Source organism: Podarcis gaigeae (assembly GCF_964106915.1).
Source record: "Podarcis gaigeae genome assembly, chromosome: 10".
Taxonomy (NCBI): domain Eukaryota; kingdom Metazoa; phylum Chordata; class Lepidosauria; order Squamata; family Lacertidae; genus Podarcis; species Podarcis gaigeae.
Genome location: NC_139686.1, coordinates 59715538 through 59739149, shown reverse-complemented (window position 1 = coordinate 59739149; position 23612 = coordinate 59715538). Strand labels below are relative to the sequence as shown.

The 23612-nt window shown below is 42.2% G+C and overlaps 1 protein-coding gene across 2 annotated transcripts in view; it reads right to left on the bottom strand.

Moving 5' to 3' along the window:
* Positions 1-23612, bottom strand: part of PLXNB2 (plexin B2) — a 330952-nt gene that overhangs the window by 53000 nt on the left and 254340 nt on the right. For both annotated transcript variants that reach the window (XM_083698890.1, XM_083698891.1), the window contains exons 11-17: positions 21963-22065; positions 21175-21276; positions 14833-14925; positions 13800-13878; positions 5928-6082; positions 2873-3021; positions 1458-1566 (exon numbers count right to left, since the gene is read on the bottom strand). In XM_083698890.1, coding sequence (XP_083555016.1) covers positions 1458-1566; positions 2873-3021; positions 5928-6082; positions 13800-13878; positions 14833-14925; positions 21175-21276; positions 21963-22065 — 790 coding nt within the window. The remainder of the gene's footprint in view (positions 1-1457; positions 1567-2872; positions 3022-5927; positions 6083-13799; positions 13879-14832; positions 14926-21174; positions 21277-21962; positions 22066-23612) is intronic.

Here is a 23612-nt window from a genome sequence, read left to right as displayed (position 1 = left end):
AATGCAATGCTGCTATTATTATTAATAGCAAGAGCTAGAATTACACAGTGGAAGTCTCACATGCTGCAAGCTGCCCACTCCTGCCACGGACCGACAATACAGATTTGGCATGCATGCCCTTTGTTTTCCAATTCTGGCTTCGCATTCTACAAATATCCAACTCCTTGCTTCTTGTGACTTGACCACATCCACTTCCTCTATGTGGTTATTCAGCGTGAAAGCTGAAATAGCCCAGGCAGAAAAATGAATCCCCAAGAGAGTAACCTAACCTTGACTTTCCATATGACACATTTCACTAGTTTTGTTTTAAATACCAAAATTGACAGCTGAATTTAAAAATAACCCTGTACGTTGTATCTATCCATGTACACTTACTTATGCCTTACAAGCACTATAAGGTCCTGCGAAGGTGGCTAACTGACTCTCACATGACTTACATCATGCCGTCTGTGCCAGAGACTCTATTTATGGAATTAAGCAACCCAACCGAAAATGTTTTAGGATTTGTACTGTCATTAGGTACTGTTCAGTGACTATGCATCCATTCTCCCCATTAAGATTACCGGTTCAGCAGAAAGCTACGAGCTGTTTCTTGAAGTATGGCCCATTTCAAAGCCAAATATGTTTTTCTGAGGGTTGGCTGAGGATTCAAGCAGGGATGTTCAACTATGCCAGCCACCCCTGCTTGGATTCCTGTAAGCTGAACCGAGGCAGGGACAACCCACTCTTCCCCAATCTGGTCCCTTGCATCTCTCTGCACCTTCAGCTATCCTCTGGATGCTACTCCTCTCTCAAGGCAAAACCCAAACCTCACTTTGGGTTAGGAGGGTAGTTTCAGCCCATGCATGGCTTCCAATGAAGACTCTAGCAGGCTGCCTGTCCAGTGGAAAGTGATGCACAGAGCATCTTCTTCTATTGTGCAATTTGTGGATTACAAACTCCAAAGCCCTGGCCTTAAATGATGCTCTGTGCATCATTTGCTCTTTCCTGGGCAGCCCCCCAGGACCCTCCAGTCTTCCCTGGCTATCTATACAAGCTACTAACATATCCTCCTACCCCAAGGTGGGACTTCTTTGCCTTGGAAGAATTGGGTGAAGTAGCAGGCAGACGATGGCTTGAAGCTGTGTCCCTTCAGCATAAAGTCAAAGTCCCTTTTTGACTGGATGAGCATTAGACCTTTAAGGGATGGAAGCATGTTTGGATTGAGCACATGGCTGCCCATTCATCTCTTTTCTGTCTTCTGTAGTACAGGTGCTGTATCTGCCTTATTTATAACAGGCCATCTCTCTATTATATTTAGTAGACTTAAGCATTCTGTTTCAGCAGAACCTCCAAGGTTCCAAATGAAGGAATAAAAACCAATGCACTGTTTATACACTTACGTTTGACCCAGTGAAAAAAGGAAAACAAGATACTATGTGTTAAATAAGGTAAGCTATTGACAAGGACAGACTCACCTGATATGTAAACTGCACTTCGTTTGTTGATCTGCCTTGTTGTCCATTTACATCAACTTCAATTTCACCTTGTTTTGCTTCTGGCACGCTTCCAACCTCACATACAATCCTAGTTGGAAACAAAGCAAGCTTGTACATAAAAGATCTAAATTGATATATATTTCCTGCAGTCCATTCTTAAATAAAATAAAATCTAACAATTAAATAAGACACCATTACAGAAGCCTCAAAAGTAATACAAGGTGGAATAAACTAGAATCAGTCACGCAAATGATTTTAAATCTCCAGGAGAAGATCACACTCAAGCCTTCATTATGTAGGAACCATTAAAAAATGGTACGCCATTCCATTTCACAATTTACAGGTTTATTTCTCAAAGAAATAGAAAAACCCAGACTCACACCTTGATTTCCCCATCGGAGGTGCATTCCCACCCCCACTGGATGGGGTTTTTTTGGGGGGGGGGGGGCAGATGTATTCTGCAACATGTCACTGATGCATCAGTGATGGATTTATATGGAACCGTTCGCACATCTTTTTACTTTACTAGTTCTGCAATACTTTCTCAATACAACTGCATTATTGCGATCTGGGGGACGCTCATACGCTACAGCACAACAATGGCAGGTTAGAACACCCCACCCCCTGAATGTTTGCATTGTGTTACAGGGTTTTAGTAGGAAGCTATGGGACAAGTACTGATGGGAAACAAAGACAGTCTCACCAACACAAAATGTTTTGCAGGTGCAAACAGTATTGAAAGCATATAACCGCCCCAATACCATTCTGAGCACAAATCATCATGAATGCACAATAACAGGATATCTGGATGCCTAACATTTGCCAAACTGAATTAAAACATTTCCAATGTTCATTTTAGAGATGTGTTTTAAAAATGAACATAACAAAACTACCTTTTTGTAATATTTGTGTACAGGGTTACAAAAGGGGTGGGTGGGTTTGTTTGTTTTTAAAAAAGTGTGCAAGGTTGTAAATGTTTAATATATGAAACTTTCCTGCAGTGACACCATTGGAAATGTAAGCTGCATGAGATAACTTACAAATGCCTCCAGTTCAAAATAAATTAGTGCATAATTGAGTCTAGATAAGCAACAAACGAGTTAGAGCTGTTAGATCATAAATATAAAGGTGGCTGTTATTACAAGTCTCTTACATAATTACATGTATAAAATACAACAGAATAAGCATAAACATTGCAGTTGTCTCTAGAATTACAGCTAAGCACATTAAATAGTTGCAACTCATTACCATACAGAAATGCTCAAGAAGTTATATATTTAAAGCAAACAACTGCCATTTTTGTCATGACAGTTGTTTTATTTCACATTTCTATGAACCTGCAGCAAATAGAAAAACAAACAAACTGGCATTCAAGACATCAGACAATTACTTACTTGGTAGAAACAGAGTAGAATTGTTCTTTAAATATACATTCAGTGCCTGCCACTGTTATACTTTTGACATCTTCAGCATTTATGCCCAAATTAGATCCCATTATGGTCAACAAAATTCCACCGCTCAGTGGTCCATTATTTGGTTCAATCTGAGCATAAAGAAAAGATACTTAAAAAGTCACAACATCATTTTAATAACTGACCAGCAGCTTAAACAGTAAGTTCACAGACTTGAAGGAGGAATACAAGTGGTCTGGGGTTTAGATTTGAGTTTTGGCCAGAAATCTGGAAAAATTCAATTCTTATTCTGCTTGTAGTGGATGGGCATGCAAACTCTGAGATTATATATCAGTTGAACCCTACCCCAAGTGGCAAGGGTGGTTAGGAAATCTTGACATTTTAACCCTATTTGTGCAGTTTTTTGAATAAGGAGTTCTTGCCCTTTGTCAGCTAACAAAACCTGACTAGCCTTAGAAGTAATTCAAGTTTAGTCTGCCACTGTATAATAGCTATAGTTCAATGATTTTTTTCAGAACACTTTTGTTGCTCTAACTCCCTCCCAAGACCCACAGGCATATATCCATGCACAAATGGTTTGTTTTTGTTCTCCACATAACTTTATATCTCCTGTGTTAAAAGCGTACAGTGAGAACTCAACACGTTCCTCTGCACCAAAAGGGGCATTTATCACCCTGGCAAGTTTTCAGAACCACCTCTTTTGACTCTAGAACGAAAGTTTTTGTACTGTTGTCAATGTGGACACCTTGGAACATTTAGGTACTTCCTGAGAGCAATGATATTTTATATCCTACGGAGTACCACAAAGTACTCAACTGAAATATCAAATTGGTCTTTCTAAGAATTGAAAGGTAGGGAGCTGCAAGTCTTTGTGTTTAGGCAGAGGGGGAAAACATCTGCTCTATAAGAGTTTCATGTCCTAGGGGTATATTGAAGACTCCCATTGATATTTATTTTTTCCCCTTTAAGGAGAATGATGCATGGTTTTTTTAAATGTAAGATTTTACTATAAGGATGTATTGCAACAGAATTATACCTGTTAAGGGACTGTGGTAAAAGGAGGGCAGTGCAGAGTGCCTAGGGATGTAGATCAGGAATGGCCAACTGTGATAAAGAAATAGTGGTGATCCCCAGGCCAAAGATAGGCCAAACAGATTTCCACAGGGCTTCTGATCTCCCTTCTCTAACTGGTATCCCTCCCTGCTCTGAGGATGACCTCCGAGGCCTGCCTTACTGCCTCTGTCCCTGAGAATCTGAATTTTCCAACCTATTGGGCTCCAGATGCAAAAAGTCTGTGAAAGAAGGCAGGAAATGATAAAAATTCTGGCAGTCTGAGATCCAGCAACACTGGGAGAGCTTTCTGTGGACTTTCTGTGGCCTCTTCTGTTATGCGGCTGCCTACTCCTCAAAAATCCTAATTGCCTTTTGGGGGGAAAAAGACGCGAGAGCCAACAATTTTTTACTGCAAAATGTCAAGTCTAACGCTCTTCCCAATATTATAAAATCAATAACAAGCTGCATCATTTCAAATACCTGACGGAAAATGGAATTCTACTATACTTTATTACAATACCAGGTTATAACTATTATATATAGCATTCCTGCCTAGAGTAACACCTAGCATTTCATCCAGTTTATAACTGTGTTGTGGTTGCCTAAAGAACCCAATGGTGTCTCCTTTTAATAGAAAGAAATACTGAAACATTTATTTAGTTGAGTGAACTACCTCTGAAGCAGGTTTCTAACAGACAGAGATACCTTTTGAGGTGCCACTCTGCTTACAAATGCTCTTTTTAATGTTCTGCTACGAATTTAGAACTGTGGAACTAGTTAGATAAGCTGAAGGCTTCAGGATTGCCTCATGTCCTCTTTTCCTAGGACACGTCCTCTTTCTGATGATGAGAGAGTTGTCCTAGAGATCCATAGTTAAAAGCAGATGTCGGCAAATGTGTCCTCTTTTTTCTCTTCAAAAAAATGGCAACCCTAAGGCGGATTAGACTTGTTGAACTAAAGCTCTTTGGAAAGCCAGAAAATGAAAAAAGCAATCTGGGCAGAACAAGGTATGTAAGGGGTGAAGCTGCAGACTCTGCTGTCTAACCGTAACTGTTTTAACACAATGCCTGAACAATGTACCATATTTTTCGCTCTATAAGACGCACCAGACCACAAGACGCACCTAGTTTTTGGAGGAGGAAAACAAGAAAAAAAATATTCTGAATCTCAGAAGCCAGAACAGCAAGAGGGATCACTGTGCAATGAAAACAGCAATCCCTCTTGCTGTTCTGGCTTCTGGGATAGCTGCGCAGCCTGCATTCGCTCCATAAGACGCACACAAACATTTCCCCTTACTTTTTAGGAGGGAAAAAGTGAGTCTTATAGAGCAAAAAATACGGTAATTGTATTAGTCTGGCTTTCTACCTTATCGTCACTAGCTGCTAGCAATGTACAGTGGTGATTATATCATCTCACACACTGCGCTGTTCAGATGCAACGTTCTTGGCTTTGTGAAATGGAGATTGTTATGTCTGAACCAGCTTATTGGGTTAAATCAGATGCTATGAGCAAGTACGGAGAGCAAAGACAGACCAGCAGTATGTCCACACATCTCGTAAAGTTCTGCCCCTTAGTGGTACAGGAAATGTAAGGGCATGCCTCCTTCCTTAGCTGCTCTGGTGACACACAGACTCTCTCGTGCCAATAATACCCCTTCCTGGAATCTGAGACAATGCAGGTAAGGCAAGAAACCATGCTATGAACTCGTCCCATGTAACCTAGGAGCAGCCATTACAGCACTACTAGAAGACACTCCTAGGATATAGTTATGTAGCCTTTTCCTTTTGGTTTGTTTAGTCAAAAAGCCAGCTCTAATGCCCTGCGAGCACAGTGATTATCCACCATGTGGATCTTAAAGAAACAGACACGAGTCTCTTTACTATGGGACTTCACAAGTTTGCAACAGCTCCTCAGAATTTCATAAATGCTTTGCAAGCTGACTTGAGTGGACTTCATGCTATGTTATGAATGATGCAGAAATTACCATAGTAATGACTGGAGGAGGGCAGGTGGTAGTGGGAGCAGCACACCGGCCAGTGTAAACACAGCTGTCGTCACACCAGACACACCGATATGCAGGATTAGCTGCGAGACACAAGCTGCAGTCATTCCGACCATAGGAACAGCTGTATAGAGTCACTGTAAAAATTGAAAACAAATCATATGCATGTTTCTAGTGTCAGTTACTATTACACCACTCAGAGAAATTCAAACCCACATAAATCTTGAGGTGCACCCAACAGGGCAGCATCATTAAGGTACAATCAGGGCGCTCACAAATACCACAATCTGTGATTAACCACCAATTCAGCTGCTTGGGGAAATAACTGTGGCAGGAACACTGGCGGAGGAACGGGAGTGCGGAGGGAGCGGACCACTCATGGCACCACTATTCCGGTAGGGTGCCATCGTGGCACCCCCCGTGCACCACGCCCCCACAGGCAGTGTGTCACACCCCCACAACGTGTGCCACGCCACACCTACTCTCCGCCCCCGGTAGCAGAGCATGCAGCTTTGCCACTGGGCAGGAGCAGCCCTGCTCTCAAATCTGATCCTGGGTGCAGGAGGAAGGCGAGTGTTGCTTTTTGCAAAAATGTGAGAACTGCCATGGATGGAGGAACGCAACTCAACAAGCCTCCTCCTGAGAGTATTCCAGCTGCCACCAGATCAGCTCTCCAAGGAAAGAACTGTGCAGAAGCAATTTTTTCCTCTTCCTTCCTGCCTACCCTGTCCACACACCCCAGTGTGTTATGCATTTTAGAATGTAGACTTGAGGGCATGGGACTCCCTCTCTATTGCTTTCTGTAAGTTGCTCTGGGAGCCACCACCCTTTTTGGTGCAAAAGGCATAGAAAGGAGCATAAATGCTGCAAATAAATAACGAATGAGCAACTCAATCAATCTTCGCATCTTATCACCTTTCTGACTTTCAGTAATGTAGTTAAGTGTCCTAGCCACACAGCTTCATCAAATTATTGATACATTAATGCATTCTTAATGATTACTGTAACTTGCAGAGGAAAGTAAGATAATGGGGGCGGAAAGCAAAATAATGGGACCCTTCAGTTTTGGTTTTATTGCATTCAGCGGCCTGACCAGGCTCATGCACAGACAGACCACCAGATCTGGGGTTGGAAAGAAATTTCGTGCAGATCGAAGTGGGAGGAGACCATGGAAGCTTTGTTGTTGTGTTCCCTTCCTGTGCAGCACAAGTGTGGGCTCCTATGCTTCAGCCATTTAGTGATACAGTGGTACCTCGGGTTACATTTGCTTCAGGTTACATATGCTTCAGGTTACAGACTCCGCTAACCCAGAAATAGTGCCTCTGATTAAGAACTTTGCTTCAGGATGAGAACAGAAATTGCATGCTGGCTGGAGGCCCCATTAGCTAAAGTGGTGCTTCAGGTTAAGAACAGTTTCAGGTTAAGAATGGACCTCCAGAATGAATTAAGCTCTTAACCCGAGGTACCACTGTACTTGCTTAGAATGTTGCACTATTTTATTGTTAGCCACCCTGAGCCCGGCTTCAGCTGGGGAGGGCGGGATATAAATAAAAATTATTATTATTATTATTATTATTATTATTATTATTATTATTATTATTATTAGCAGATTAGGCTTTCTGCAGATTAGCACATTTTTTTCCTGAACTGTCAGGATGGCAAATAGTTGGACGGTTCTACCTTTGGGCAGGGGAACTGAAAAATAAGTGAGTAGAAGAAGTTCCTTTGTTAACAGTAGATTTAGATCTAGCTGAGATGTTATTTCAACTGAAATGCACATGGGTTGACGGGCAATAAGAGTTGTAGGGGTGCTATGTTTAGAGGTTTTTCAATACACAAGTTCATTCTTGTCTGGAGAGCTTTCTAATCAACCTCAGATGTCTGGAGCAAAAACAGATAGCTATTCATAGTTAACTTTAAGATAAACAGACCACACTAAAACTTCCAAAAATTCAGCATCTTATTGTTGTGCCGTGAAAAGCAGAATTTAGACAGCCTAGTGCAATAATATATATTCACATACACGCCAAGATGGTTCAACTTATGCCTCCACCCAAGGAGTCCTGCAGCAAGGACCAAAGGTTGATGGATGGGGTCAGAGACCAGGATTGGGAGGGCACCAGGGAGCACTGGAACTATGATAAAGGATGCCCTGCCACTTCTGGTTATCATGGCCATGAATCACAGAGGAAAACAGAGCGCCTCTTAAGCCTGTAACAGCTTTGTGTTCACTGAGGGGTAAAGTTAAGAACGGAATTTGTAATATCTGGAGTCCTTCTGAGATCCAAGCCATACTCTACACATGACTGAAGAGCATCATGGCCTAATTCCAGAACACGCAGAGTAAATCCAGGGTGCTGTATAATTAGGACCATGAACCAAGTTGGAAGCAACGACTCTCAAGCCTTCGTATTTGAGCACGTTTTTGATGGGCAGTCAGATCACCAACTTAACTGGAAACTATTAGCGCTCAAGTTTACTAACTATAACATTTTAGTTCTAAGTAGCGGGTGGCACTGTGGGTTAAATAAACCACAGAGCCTAGGACTTGCCGATCAGAAGGTCAGCGGTTCGAATCCCCGTAACTGGGTGAGCTCCCGTTGCTCGGTCCCTGCTCCTGCCAACCTAGCAGTTCAAAAGCACATCAAAGTGCAAGTAGATAAATAGGTACCGCTCCGGCAGGAAGGTTTGGTTTGCTCTGGTTTGCCAGAAGTGGCTTAGTCAAGCTGGCCACATGACCCGGAAGCTGCATGCCGGCTCCCTTGGCCAATAAAGCAAGATGAGCGCCACAACCCCAGAGTCGTCCGTGACTGGACCTAATGGTCAGGGGTCCCTTTACCTTTACCTAACTAAAAAACAAACAAACCTGAATATAAGGGGGGCTCCCTTCTGATTATTTGGATCAACAAAGCTATAATTAAACTTCCTGACTAGCACGGGAGGAATGGGAAGGAGTCCTCAGAGTTGACAATTTCGGAATAACTCACATTACGCTAAAAACAGTTACAGTGCATTACTGTGTTCTGAAACCAGTCTTCTTTAAAAATGGCACCCACTTGCTCAGCATGAACCACTGTGTTTATTCAAAGTAGTTAAACTTGCTAGCTGAGCAGAAGCTTGCTTATTTATTAAGTGTGAATCAGAAACTTGGGTTTTGTTTCCTTTTCGGTTGCAAGACATAATCTGCTTGCCAACCCATTCAAGGTAATACGCTTATATTCATGATGCTGAGAAGCAAGACTTCAATGCTTGTCCTGCAATCAAAGACTAACTGGATGGAAAACTGAACAATGTTGACCAGGGCTAGTCAAGGCACTGACTGCCAGAGACTAAGCACAAGATGGCAGTCCTTCCCGTCTTACCAGATTGGTAGCTGAATCTTCTGGAAACAGGACTGAGGGTTGTCCTGCTCAGAGCAGACCCACTGAAAATAATGGGCACAACTAAATTAGGTCCATTAGTTGAAACGGGTCTAGTCTGAGTACAGTGGTACCTCGGGTTAAGTACTTAATTCGTTCTGGAGGTCCGTTCTTAACCTGAAACTGTTCTTAACCTGAAGCACCACTTTAGCTAATGGGGCCTCCTGCTGCTGCCACGCCGCCAGAGCACGATTTATGTTCTTATCCTGAAGCAAAGTTCTTAACCTGAAACACTATGTCTGGGTTAGTGGAGTGTGTAACCTGAAGCATATGTAACCTGAAGCGTATGTAACCCGAGGTACCACTGTACAGTGGTACCTCAGTTTACGAACTCAATCCATTCCGGAAGTCCGTTCTTAAACCGAAACCGCTCTAAAACCGAGATGCACTTTCCCTAATGAGGCATCCCGCCACCAGTGCCCTTCCACCGTTCAGATTCCGTTCTTAGACCGAGGTAAAGTTCACAAACTGGGACACTACTTCCATTCTGTGGAATTCGTAAACTGAATCGTTCGTAAACAGGACTGTTCTTAAACTGAGGTACCACTGTATAACTTAGTGGGATACAGCCATGTATCCTTTGCTACCGTAGGCTGGCTTAGGGTTTTTTGTCAGGCTGTGTGGTGCACATACGTTTGTCTTCCGACACCCTGCTGTCACTGCCTCAGTATATCTAATGGCAGGGCCAGCCCTGACCTTAACAGCTTATGCTGAGCCTACAAGGCTGACATATTGGGGCTGGAAAAGGGAACTCATGTTAACTAAGGTGATATGGCAATTAATCTGAGATACCCACATTCCTCATATTATTTTCCACAAATTTACCAACTTCAACAGATAGGAAATATTTTAAAAAAGAGCAAGAAAAGGAAGAATAAATGTTTTTTCTCTCCTGATTTATCAGCTAAAATAAGAAAAAAGGATCTGCCTTTCTTAGTCTTACACTAATAAGATTATTAACTGAATGCTTGAAATTAAGATTCTATAACATTTAAAGAGGCTCTTTATTTAAATGCATGTTAGAATGTTTCCGCCCAAGTGGTATACCACTATATGTATGTGTGTCTCTGTGTGTGTGAGAGAGAGAGGGGGGGGGGGAGATTTTTCAAATACATCCATGGGCCAGTGCCCCAAATAATTTAAGTGCCTAGGAATATGGGGTTAGCCTGGATTCCAGAACAGTGAATTTGTCAATCCATAACCCCTCAAGCCATTGTCATGCCCTGCCCTGATCTCTTTTTATAGATGGTGTTAGGGCTGCCATATTTAAAAAAGTGAAACTCCAGAAACAAAAGTTGAAGTTTTCTTAGTCCGTCCCCCCAAAAAAGAGTTTTTGAACTATTTTTAATGAAATTCACCAAAATCTACACTTCTAACATGGGCTCCCATATGTCTGGATTTTCCCTGACATTTCACCGATTTCCACCCAGACACTGTTTATGAGGGACAAATACCGTGTAAGTCCAGTAAATTACAGACGTATGACAACCCTAGATAGTGTCAAAGACCGATGGTGGATACATGCTTTTGAGGGAAGTTATTTGTTGTATTTTGATTCTGGCTAAAGAATGTGCATTCACACATTCCATATCTGAAGCGAGCAGTGAGGTATTATTGGTTTGACTCAGCAAACAGACTGATGGAATTCAATTTCAGAATTCTGGATTTTGTAAAGTATACCAGCAGCTAACCAGAGAGACTGCTGTGTCTCACTAACTGATTCAATTTATATTTTTCATCTATATGTGGAGAACTGAAAACAACGTCTGCGTCTGCAAAAACCAGCACTCAAACTGCCTCTAAATTAGATTTGTAATGTATTGAAAGGCAAGCTCTCCAAGTCACACACAATACAGTGGCGGAGCTCAAAGTGTTAATCAGTTTCGTTACTGATCAGGTTGTTAAATGTACCAGCAGCAAACCAGCCATTAGATTCCAACCCTTATCCATCATCTTTAGGTACTAGCTGTGAAACCATTGATAGAACAGGACAAAGGATAAAAGGGATATATTGGATTTCATACTGCTCTAAGTCTCCAGTGGCTATAAAAATACATTAAATGCCAATGCTACTTGGTATTCTCTAAATGTGTTACAGAAAGAAAGGATTCATTTATATTTGGAAATTCAATAATTGCTCACCTTCTCTGTAGTAGCGACCAGAACAACCAAAGTAACTATCTTTCAAAGTGTGGTGCACTTAAATTCAGCTCTATTAAGGGCCCACAAATGGCAAGAAAGTGAGAAGGGGAATTGGGACACCACTAGTACAAAAAGGTTCTTCTTCCCCAGTTCTTTTCTGCTTCTGCTTTTCATAGTAAACCACAGAGATGAACATGGGCAGAATGGACATAAAATTAAGCTGCGCCCTGCTGATACCAACCAGACTATGAACATTAATCAATTAAGGAGAGGGAGAGGGAGAGGGAAAGTGTATATATAACATATGGATAGATGGCTTTGGGAATATAACACGAGCATCACTCATTTGTTAAGATGAGAAGGGTTTTAAACGAAAATATCGTCTAGTCTAGACTAGGGTGGAATGACAGTCAATTTCTGGCCCATGCCAATTTTGTATGTGCTCATTCATAACTTTGTTCCATTTCATTTCTGCAATCTTTTTTTTTTTTAAAGTGACACTAAAAACTGCAATATTCCTACTGTACTTTTCCCAAATAGTATTCATTTGAGTAAACCACCCTTAAATGCACATTATGTTACGCTTTCTGAGCTATGTCACAAAATTTGGAGAGATGCAAAAACTCAAGGATAATGGCAATCCAACCCAATCCACATATTAGTTTGGGAACTGCAAATCAGGTTGGTTCGCTTATAACGAAAGACTGGACAAAATCCTCAAGCATCCCTAGTCTTGACCTATGAAGTTTAGAACTCTTTCAGTCATTCTTTCCATTTATTCCAGGTTACTCCTGCTTGAATATGGCTGACCAAAAATGGATGAAGGGTAAGGTTGCCAGTGTGCTATTCAAATGTAGAAACACTCTGCAGTCTTTACTGGAAATGCCATATCAAATGCATTCTAGAATATCATTTGTCTTTTATGTGGCCACAATACATTAGAGGTTTGCAGTAATTCTATACAGGAAGATGATGTATATTGTTTGGGTGGGAGATATTAGCATTATAGGAAAAGAGGAGAGGTCTTGAACAATGATTTTCATTTGCAGCATCCATTAAAAAGCAAATCTATTAAATACAATACCTAAAGATTGATTTGCAGCCGTGCAAGATTGATCAGCACAGCCAACATTAGTTATAAGTGTCACTGAGTCACAGTAATAAGCAAAAGGATTACTAAAAAGCATTTGGAAGGTCATGCCCGGTTTCTTTCTAGCATAATTAGTCATTGTGCATGGACTTCTTTGCCTGCCAGGAAACACACTGGTCGCACTGGGCCTCTGCCTGGACAAAAATAGTTGCAACATTGGGACTGTAATCAGAAAAAAGCCAAAATTAACTACAGTGGCACCTCGGATTAAGAACAGCCCTGTTTACAAAGATTCAATTTATGAACTCCGCAAAACCAGAAGTAGTGTCCCGGTTTGCGAACTTTACCTTGGTCTAAGAACGGAATCTGAACGGTGGAAGGGCACTGGCAGTGGGAGGCCTCATTAGGGAAAGTGCACCTTGGTTTAAGAACGGTTTCGGTTTAAGAATGAACTTTCAGAACGAATTAAGTTCGTAAACCGAGGTACCACTGTAACTGATCTAAAGCAGAGAAGGGGCAGAAGAAATAGCAGCAGCACAGAAGAGCAAGTCTTGGCTGACTCTAAATGGAGTGACAGCATTTGACTTTAGAGGAAAAAATGTGGCCATTTATTGACATGCTTGATGCAAAGCTTTTGATTAAAACTACACTGTGGTCTTGAGATCTGGCCACTTCTGCAGAGATGCAGCAGTGTTGCAGAGATGCTTCATAACTTGGGAGAAATTATCAGAAAACTTGAAGGATGGATTATTGGGTGGGTGGGGGAAAGCTTTTTCATACCCAGCAAGCAAGCCAAGACAATACACATTTAAGTTCACAACAGTAATATTCATTGCCTATTCAAGGCAACATTATTTAGATATTTTTTAAGCTGATGGATTGCTAATTACAGTCAAACCTTGGTTCCTGAATGGCTTAGTTGCTGAACAAATCGGCCCCCGAACGCCGCAAATCCAGAAGTAAGTGTTCTGGTTTGTGAACAGTTTTCAGAAGCCAAATGTCTGATGAGGCTTGAGTGCAGCCGATAGGAAGCTGCGCCTTGGTTTTTGAATGGTTTCAGGAGTCGAACGGACTTCCGGAACAGATTAAGTTTGAGAACCAAGGTACCACTGTATGCAATCATTAGAGCAGTGAAATGCTTTAAAAGGTGCATATAAAAGATTTTGGTACTTTTAATTTCCCCTTCCTGTACTATGTACTTACCAATCAATTTGCTATCAATCTTGCCTTGATCCGTCTTAATGTATAAGCTTAGTGGTAGTGTTTCGTTTTCAACATGACTCTGAAGGGAGGGGGAAAGACAATGGTTATCTCCGTTAGAAATCATCTTATATCTTAACTCACTCATCCCAAATCAAGTAGCTACCTACTTCCAAGGTCATATTGTGATAGCTGTATCTTCAAAATGATGGCACAAATAACAACAACCACATACTTCTAGTAGGAGATGCATTCATACGATTATAACACTTGTCAGAACAATGATAGTTGTAACCTTTCCAAAAGAATGGGAAACAGATGAATGTAACAGAAAACGATTATATATGTGTGTGTATATAATAATATCTCATTTTCAAAAGGGACATAAAGGGGAAGTGCAATGTTTAGTCATGTTTGCAGTGGGTGTTAAACAAATGTATCTTTCAAAGAACTGAGGAAAATGTGAACACAAAAACACAGAAATGGCTTTCATTCTAAAAGTACAGGATGCATTAGTGGCAGCCACAGCAAATCGCCCTCTCCCCGTGAGCAAATTTTAACAATTCTGTTGTGTCACTTATGCGTTTGTTCAAAGTATAGATATATTTTTGAATGCCTCAATAAAAGTGAATGGCGAAAATCGGAAAATCTCATCAACATTCACCAGCCAAGGCCAACAATCTCAAGAACAGCACAGATCTTATCATTTCTTTATCTTAGGTCTATCACCAACATCAAGTCATAGCCAGCTTGTTTCATCTCCATCCTCATAGTATATTGGCCAGCCCAACAAAATGGGACAATGGCTTATGTGCCTGATAATCAGTTTAGATGTAATGGGAAACTTTGGCTTAACGAAGCCAATATCTCTGTGTCAAAGCTGGCAGTGGAGGGAAGGAGAGAAGTCTGAACACAACCTACATGTTGACTGTAGGAGGTGTAAAGGTGAGCTCATTGCTGAATGTTGCTCAGCCTTGAAAAAATCAAGAGAGAAAGTGATCTGTAAGCACCCCACCCTACAATTTCTGATATTTACCGGTTGGATTTGAAAAAAGAAAGTTCCATCAGATGCTTTTTCCACTTTGGTCTCAAACTGAATGCGGTTATTTCCAATTCTGAAATCACTACCCTGTAAGAGAAAGATGTTGCTTAGAATACCAGCACTAGGCAAACAGTAGTTTCACTGAGCAGCTCTGGAAACAACTAGATCAAATCGAGAGCTTTAATCATTAAACTGTGGCAACCACAACTATAACACAGATCATGTAGGCATTTTAGGTAGGACTTTACAACATTTTCTGATGCTCCAAATAGATTACTCCAAGCAATTTTTAATCAAAAAGAGATGGAAAGCATGCAAAACATTTCCTCTAAGTGCTTTTCCGAAGGCAGGGGAAGGCAATATTAAGGCCCCCAATCTCATCCTTACTTCTCAGAAAAATCACTCCACAATGAGCTCACAACTTTGGGGACCAGCCTTGGTGGACTGTGGCTTGATCTCGTCAACCCATCTTAAGGGCCTCTCTGTAGCCACATCCTGAAGATATGTTTTTCTCCTGCACTAGTCATCACAGGAGAAGTCTAAGCCCAACCCAGTGACTCCACAATGCCAGAAAGAAATCACTGTGAGAGGGCACAAGCAAACTTTGTGACTGACAGGACTCGGTCTGTGTGCAAACTATTAAAATTACTACCACAGGAGCAGTACTTAAAGCAGGAAGAATTTTGCTTGTTGCATTTTTAATCCCACCTTTCTATTTATCTTCACAGCCCGGTGAGGTGGGTTAGACTGAGAGACAGTGACCAACTCAGTGAGCTTCATGGCTAGGCAAGGATTTGAACCCAGGTTTCCCTAGTCTAAGGCCTATGCACTAGCCATTACCCAGGAAGTGCAATATAAGCAAAGGGAACTCAGATGCATCATAGTGCAGGTCTAGGGTTCCAGGCTCCAATCCCATCGCTATTCCGCTTGGATCTGAAGCTCAGTGAAGTTCACACTCTCTCAACCTTAGCTAACAGGAGAGCTCTCGAGAAAATCAGAAACAATACGATAGCTGCAAAAACAAATGATGTTAAAATATTTTGTGGTAAACTGATATTAATGTTGTCTTTTTAAAATGGCTATAACCCATGCTAGGACCTTATGTTGAAGCACAGGTAAGAAATCGAAATCATCATCATCATCACTGCCACAACCAACTCTGTACTACCAGTTGTCCAAAATGATAATTTCAGCTCTTACCAAGATCTAAAAATCAATCAGTCAAGCTTCTATAGATTTACAAACACAGTTAGGAAATTAGAAAGAGCTGACAGTGGCATTTCTAAATACAGCAGGAGTTCTCTCCTTTCCGGGAAAGTGGCAGAACTCCCAAACAATAGCCAAGTATGAAGCAAGAATGAACTAAGATGAAGGTGGTGGAGAAAGTGAAAGTGTAGTCACAAAATCTGCATTGTATGTGCTCTTAATGCTATTTCCCCAGCCAAAATAACCAACTTATGAACTGCCAAATGAGGAATTCCTACATTTCAGCCATGTCACAATGCTGAAAGGGGTGCTCTTGAACACACAGCAGAAAGAATTTGAGAAAGTCATTAAAAAGGCAGCTTGCTGAGAGGTTGCCGCAGAAAGACCTGAGGTGTCCCAACCCAAGAATAATTTTTTTGAGGAAAGAGTTGATTCTCTGCCTTTTCTTCCTCTCCTTGCCTTACTCATTAGTGTGGGAAACAGGGGAGGCAGACTACAGAGAGGGGTGGCAAGAAATGTCCCAGCACTCTTTCACTTTCATTCCCTTGCTTTTCATATTGCCCTTCTCCACAATACGACTAGGATGTATTTGGAAAGGAACTCAAAGTGTAAGTTGGGTTACTGAAGAGAAAAAATATTTTAATTAAAGAAATTTCGAGCAGGTAGCAGATTCAGGAAGCAAGGAGGTACGAAGGCTCTGACAGGCTCTCAGGCAAGACAAATGTTGATGTAATCCAAAATCTAAAGTTCAAGAGAAACTTTACACCCCCAAACAGGAATGTTGCAGTGATTTTAAAGGGGTGGTCCTGGAGCCATGATGGTGCCACTGAATAGTTTTGACCGGGAGATTAAATTGTAAAGTATAAAGGTGTCTAGGTTAGGTAGCATGCTAAATTCTAGATTGTTTGGCAAGCGGGAACATCCCTCTCTCTATGTTCTATTAATGCAGAAAGGTTTCTTCCATTAGCAGATCCTGTTAGTTTGAAAGGATGTATAGAGGAGACGACCTGAAAGCACGCAAATTAACATTCCCAAAGCAAAGGCTACCATCATAGAGACCCCACAGCTGAGTACACAGAAAAGTCTGGTAAGCCGTTGTAAAAGTGTAGGTACCTGAGCAATTGATGCTTTAATAGTGAGGGGAATACTGCAAGTCACCCACACAATGATCAACTCCTCCTTCAAGTAGTTACTTGTGAATTGGACTCCCACGTCCAATTTGTAGCCAAGTTTCTGTCTGCTAAATCTTAAGGGACATGTATGGCCAAAATTGCAGTAGAGGTATGGACTGAAACATATTTTTTGTTGATCTGATCTTCCTACAACAATTGCCATTTTTGCCACCCATCTAAGACGTTGAAATTTGAGGGGGTGGGACTCAGCAGATAAAATTCCTTCTGCCCAATAGAAAGTTTGGTTACTATAAAACTGGTACTATACTGTAATTAATTCCAGTAGGTAAAATCACATGATACTCATACAATAGAATATCTCCTACTGAGTTTAAAAGTTTTTATAAATTTATTTATTTATTTTTGAAAAAGAGGAATGGATGCGTGCAATTTGAAGCTGAATGAATCTAGAATTATCTGTCAACTACATAAATATCTCTCTCTTTCACACACATTCTCCCCCCTGCGCCAAACCCAGGAATTCAGTGTAAATCAGGGATAGCGAGATTGTAAATATTTCTGCAGTAATCTATGGGTGGGAGTGACCAGTGAAAATTGAAACCTGATTGTTGTAGAATGAACTATGTTCATAATAACATTCAGGGGGGGGGGTCAATCTATGGAAGCTGAGGACTTTAGATTGTGCTTTTTGTCTTCTCCAAAGGAACCCAAGAGAGTAAAAAGCGTAGGTTAGAGTAGACGGGGTCTCCTTGCCAAGAGGTCTAAGTTTCCAGCTATAGGTATTCATGTCCGGTAACCTCCTGAGAGATATCTGACAGGAGTAGTAGACTGTAAACTGTAAACTAAAGCACTAAGGAAGCTCTTGGTTCAAAGTGAACCATATTAGAGGAACCATGGAGCTGTGTCACAAATACAAAAGACCTAATAAATCTCTGGTGTGGTGTCAGTCATGAGAATAGGTGAATTGTGTCCTTCATTATTCAACATTTTGTAAATGTTTTTCAGAGAGCTTTTGGGACACGAGCTTTACGCATGGCTACCTTTGAAGCTGGCTCGGAAACTATAGCTGATCCAGAATGTGGCAGCTAGACTGGTGATTGGGAGCAGCTGCCGGGACCATACAACACCGGTCCTAAAGGATCTACAGTGCCTCCCAGGACATTTCCAAGCACAATTCCAAGTGTTGAAGGAACACCTCCAACTCCATCATCCAGCCCGGACAACCGAGGTCCAGCTCTGAGGGCCTCATTGCAAGACATGAAGCTCCAGGGAACCAGGCCAAGGGCCTTCTTCGTAGTGGCGCCCACCCTGTGGAATGCACTCAGATGTCAAACAGATGAACAACTATTTGACTTTTAGAAGACATCAGAAGGCAGCCCAGTTTAGTGATGTTTTTAATGGTAGATGTTTTACTGTGTTTTTAATATTTTGTTGGAAGCTGTCCAGAGTGCATGGGGCAACCCAGTCAGATGGACAGCATATAACAGGCACCCCCAACCTGTGGCCCTCCAGATGTTTTGGCCTACAACTCCCATGATCCCTAGCTAACAGGACCAGTGGTCAGGGATGACGGGAATTGTAGTCCAAAACATCTGGAGGGCCGAAGGTTGAGGATGCCTGGCATATAACAACAACTACTACTGCTGCTATTCTATTGCTTCCTACAACATGGAGGCCACAGTTGAATGGATGACTGTAGTTGTTCCATGCTGTTGCGTGTCGAGGTCCGCAGGTCCACCCCAATAACTCACACATCACACAGAATTTTTGTTTAAGGTTTTTGGCATAATTTTGGCCACAACTTTATTAAAATACAAATTTGTGAGTGGTTGCTTAGGCATTGGTTGCGACTATCTGCCCCCACCATGGGGGACAGACTGACATTCCGCACGATGTGAAAGTCAGAATGGGGGAATACACTTGGGGGTTACGCGGAGCAGGGAACCTGCCCTCACCCCAAATGCAACCAGGAGCTCATTGCTATGGCCCGAGCCCCCTTGACAGAGTGGACAAGCAATAGTTAGCCCCCAATTCCTTTAACGGAATCCCTTGCAGCAGCAGCATTAGAGGGGCAGGCACAGCCAATCCATGCCCCTCAACCAACCAAACCATAAACCAATGCCTAACCACAACCTTACAAGTTGTGACGATTTGCTACGCAGTAGGCAAAAACCAAATGGCCCCAGCCAATCAGCCAGATGGAAAAAATTCCTACCAGGCCCCTGCTCCAAAGCAGACGACCCCATGACAAGGTCAAAGCGAACAACCCTATTCTAGGGAGGGAGGGACGGGCAATCCGCTGCACGGGCGAAAAGAGGAAGCCCTAGCCTCATGCAAGGAGTTTTAGCATTTCTGGCTGTCAATCAATAAATGGCAACATTAATTTCTTCCCAACAACAAGGGAAGCCCCAATCGCATCAGTGGCCAACAATCAGTTAGCCCGCCCCCAACTTTGGAATGTCCTGGCGGCCCCCCACCACAACACGTGGTCTCCATGAAGGAGAACACGCTTTGCTAAATGTACTTCTTCTGGCGCTACAGACAAACCACCATCAGAAGAGGACACATTAAGGAATAACAAATCTTTCACAGAGCATCCCTGCACATCACTTCAAGGGTATGTGTGGGCACAGAGGGAACAGGATTACATATGTATTCCTGTTTATAGCTCAACACAGCTGCACTGCACCCACACCTAACCTTTTTTATTTTTTCCTACTGCAGCCGTATCCATATCCTGTAATTAAAACCACACAAATATTGATTGCTACATCCAAGATGAGGCATAGGAAGCCCCAAACTACACTGAGAGCAGCTGTCCATTAAATGCGAAACACTAACCTCTCAAGGGCCTTTATGACAGAGACCGTTGGGGAATGAGCAAAACCTTGCTTAATGGACTATTTCACAATAATCTGCATTTCACATAAAAATATCACGCTGTTCCTAGGCTATAAACATAGACCAACAAAGCTCCAGGAACTGTTACGTTCAAGATGCAACTTCTCAGATATGGCTCTTCTGATACAGCCATTGAGGTACAAAGCCAAAGAAGGTGTGGTGGAATTTTCTAGAAGGAATGGAGATGGCTGAAGGAGGAACAAGATGAAGAAGGAGCAGAAGGGGCAGACTTGGTTGCCTTTCTGGACACCTGGGAACACCCTCATTATTCTTCATGACTGCAAAGACTATCCTATACCCTTTTAAAATGTGGCTCTTTTCTGGGGGAGTATTATTTGGTTGTTGTTTTTATTCTGATTTTATATGTTGTGATCTTTTCTGTGAACTGCCCTGAGACCTCCGGATATAGGGCAGTATATGAACTCAATAAATAATAATAGTATTGTTTCTCCACACCAGTGAACGGTTTCTAATCCGGACACCCAGTACCCCTTCATCCCAGAGAAAAATGGGGCAACTATGAGAGCGACAGCTAAAGAACAGTTTAAGAACCACTGATTTAAGAGACACACATATAATTCGCTTACATTACACATGAGAGATGTTTCACAACACCAAAAATGTTTCAGCTGAGAATGGGGAAGGGAGGAAAAGTAAAAACAGTTTTATCATCCCTGACAAATGTTTTTTTGGGGGGGATGTTTGGCAACAGAGCGAAGCTATAAAATACGGCAGACACTTCAACAAAAGATATAAACTAGACAAATACGTTTCTCTGCTCATTATAACGTTAAGTCAAATGCAACGAACACGACAAGTAAATCAAAGAACAAAAAGCATACATGTTCTTAATTATTTACCCACATCAACTGTATAATATTGAAGACTATTGTTATATTTGTGAAATATTTATGAAAGCAAGCTTAAAGAAATCATCAGTCCTGTATGCAAGGAATTGTTCAGTGTCTATTTAGAACTGTGTAACGTTTTTTGCACAAGGAGTTTGTAAACAGCAGACTTCAGAAGAGGACACTGTTCAAGAACTGCTGAAAGATATATATTATTAAAATATATTCAAGCACTTTGTGAAAATTACCTCATAATAATCCAGATTCTTTCCTTCAAAAGATACTTTTGTTGAGACTTCCATGGGTATTATTTTAGGGTTGGGATCTAGAAAGTGTGGGCATTTTTCCGCCTAGGAGAGAGAAAAACATTTTCATATGCAATTAAAACTAGAAATATTATATCGCAAAACATCTGTACCTACTTTGGACAATTGAATTTTTGTTGTTCTGAAGATCTTCATACTTAGTGACAGATTTGATTACAGTTTTTCAAATTAGACATGCTAAAAATGACTGCAGCATATGCTGAACTTTCATTCCCATTCTTGAAATTCCTTTCCAGCCATTTAAGTAAAACAGCAAAATGGACCGAAAAGAAAACATTGAACGGCTTCCCAGTCACTTCACTCTAATATTTATTTCCATTCCCCACCAAGGAGGTACAAAACCCCCAGAATTTTTTTCCCCTGAAGTTACTTTCCGATTGTTGCTATTCCTTTCCAATTGATTTACAAAAACAAAACAAACAAATAAATAAAAATAAAACAGAAACCACCACTTAAATACAGTGGTACCTCTGGTTACAAACTTAATTATTTCCTGAGGTCTGTTCTCAACTCGAAACCGTTCTTAACCTGAGGCACGCTTTCACTAATGGGGCCTCCTGCGTGCAATTTCCACTCACATCCCGGAGCAAAGTTTGCAACCAGGAGCAACTACATCCGGGTTATCGGAGCTTCGCAAGGAGGACGGTTTATAACCAGAGGTATTGCTGTATTTAAATAAGATCTGTTCATTCTACTTTTTAAAGTTTTACCAAATTTTGCTGAATCACATCTGTTTCTGAAGAAGAGTCCTGACAGGAGTGGGTTTTCCAGTCCCACTGGCAATTCCATCTACTGCTTGCACAGGAATAACACCTGTATGGATAAGCCAAAAGGTTGAGATTTGTTTAATAATAATAATAATAATAATAATAATAATAATAATAATTTATTTATACCCTGCCCATCTGGCTGGGCTTCCCCAGCCACTCTGGGCGGCTTCCAAAATAAATAAATAAAAACATTAAAATACTGTACTACATCAAACATTAAAAGCCTCCCTAAACAGAGCCACCTTCAGATGTCTTCTAAAAGTCTGGTAGTTGTTGTTCTCTTTGACATCTGGTGGGAGGGCATTCCACAGGGAGGGTGCCACTACTGAGAAGGCCCTCTGCCTGGTTCCCTGTAACTTGGCTTCTCGCAGTGAGGGAACCGCCAGAAGGCCCTCAGTGCTGGACCTCAGTGTCTGGGCAGAATGATGGGGGTGGAGACGCTCCTTCAGGTATACTGGACCGAGGCCGTTTAGGGCTTTAAAGGTCAGCACCAACACTTTGAATTGTGCCCGGAAACGTATTGGGAGCCAATGTAGGTCTTTCAAGACCGGTGTTATATGGTCTCGGCGGCTGCTCCCAATCACCAGTCTAGCTGCCGCATTCTGGATTAGTTGTAGTTTCCGGGTCACCTTCAAAGGTAGCCCCACATAGAGCGCATTGCAGTAGTCCAAGCGGGAGATAACCAGAGCATGCACCACTCTGGCGAGGGAGTCCGCAGGCAGATAGGGTCTCAGCCTACGCACCAGATGGAGCTGGTAAACAGCTGCCCTGGACACAGATTTGACCTGTGCCTCCATGGACAGCTGTGAGTCCAAAATGACTCCCAGGCTGCACACCTGGTCCTTCAGGGGCACAGTTACCACATTCAGGACCAGGGAATCCTCCACACCTGCCCGCCTCCTGTCCCCCCAAAACAGTACTTCTGTCTTGTCAGGATTCAACCTCAATCTGTTAGCCGCCATCCATCCTCCAACCGCCTCCAGACACTCACACAGGACCTTCACCGCCTTCACTGGTTCTGATTTAAAAGAGAAGTAGAGCTGGGTATCATCCGCATACTGATAGACACCCAGCCCAAACCCCCTGATGATCTCTCCCAGCAGCTGCATGTAGATGTTGAAAAGCATGGGGGAGAGGACAGAACCCTGAGGCACCCCACAAGTGAGAGCCCAGGGGTCTGAACACTCATCCCCCACCACCACTTTCTGAACACGGCCCAGGAGGAAGGAGCGGAACCACTGTATGACAGTGCCCCCAGCTCCCAGCCCCTCAAGACGGTCCAGAAGGATGTTATGGTCGATGGTATCAAACGCCGCTGAGAGATCCAGCAGAACTAGGAAACAGTTCTCACCTTTGTCCCTAGCCCGCCGGAGATCATCAATCAGTGCGACCAAGGCATTTTCAGTCCCATGATGAGGCCTGAATCCCGACTGGAAGGGATCCAAATGGTCCGCTTCTTCCAGGCGTGCCTGGAGTTGTTCAGCAACCACTCGCTCAATCACCTTGCCCAAGAATGGAAGATTTGAGACTGGGCGATAGTTGGCCATACTGGCCGGGTCTAAAGATGTTTTTTTAAGAAGCGGTTTAATA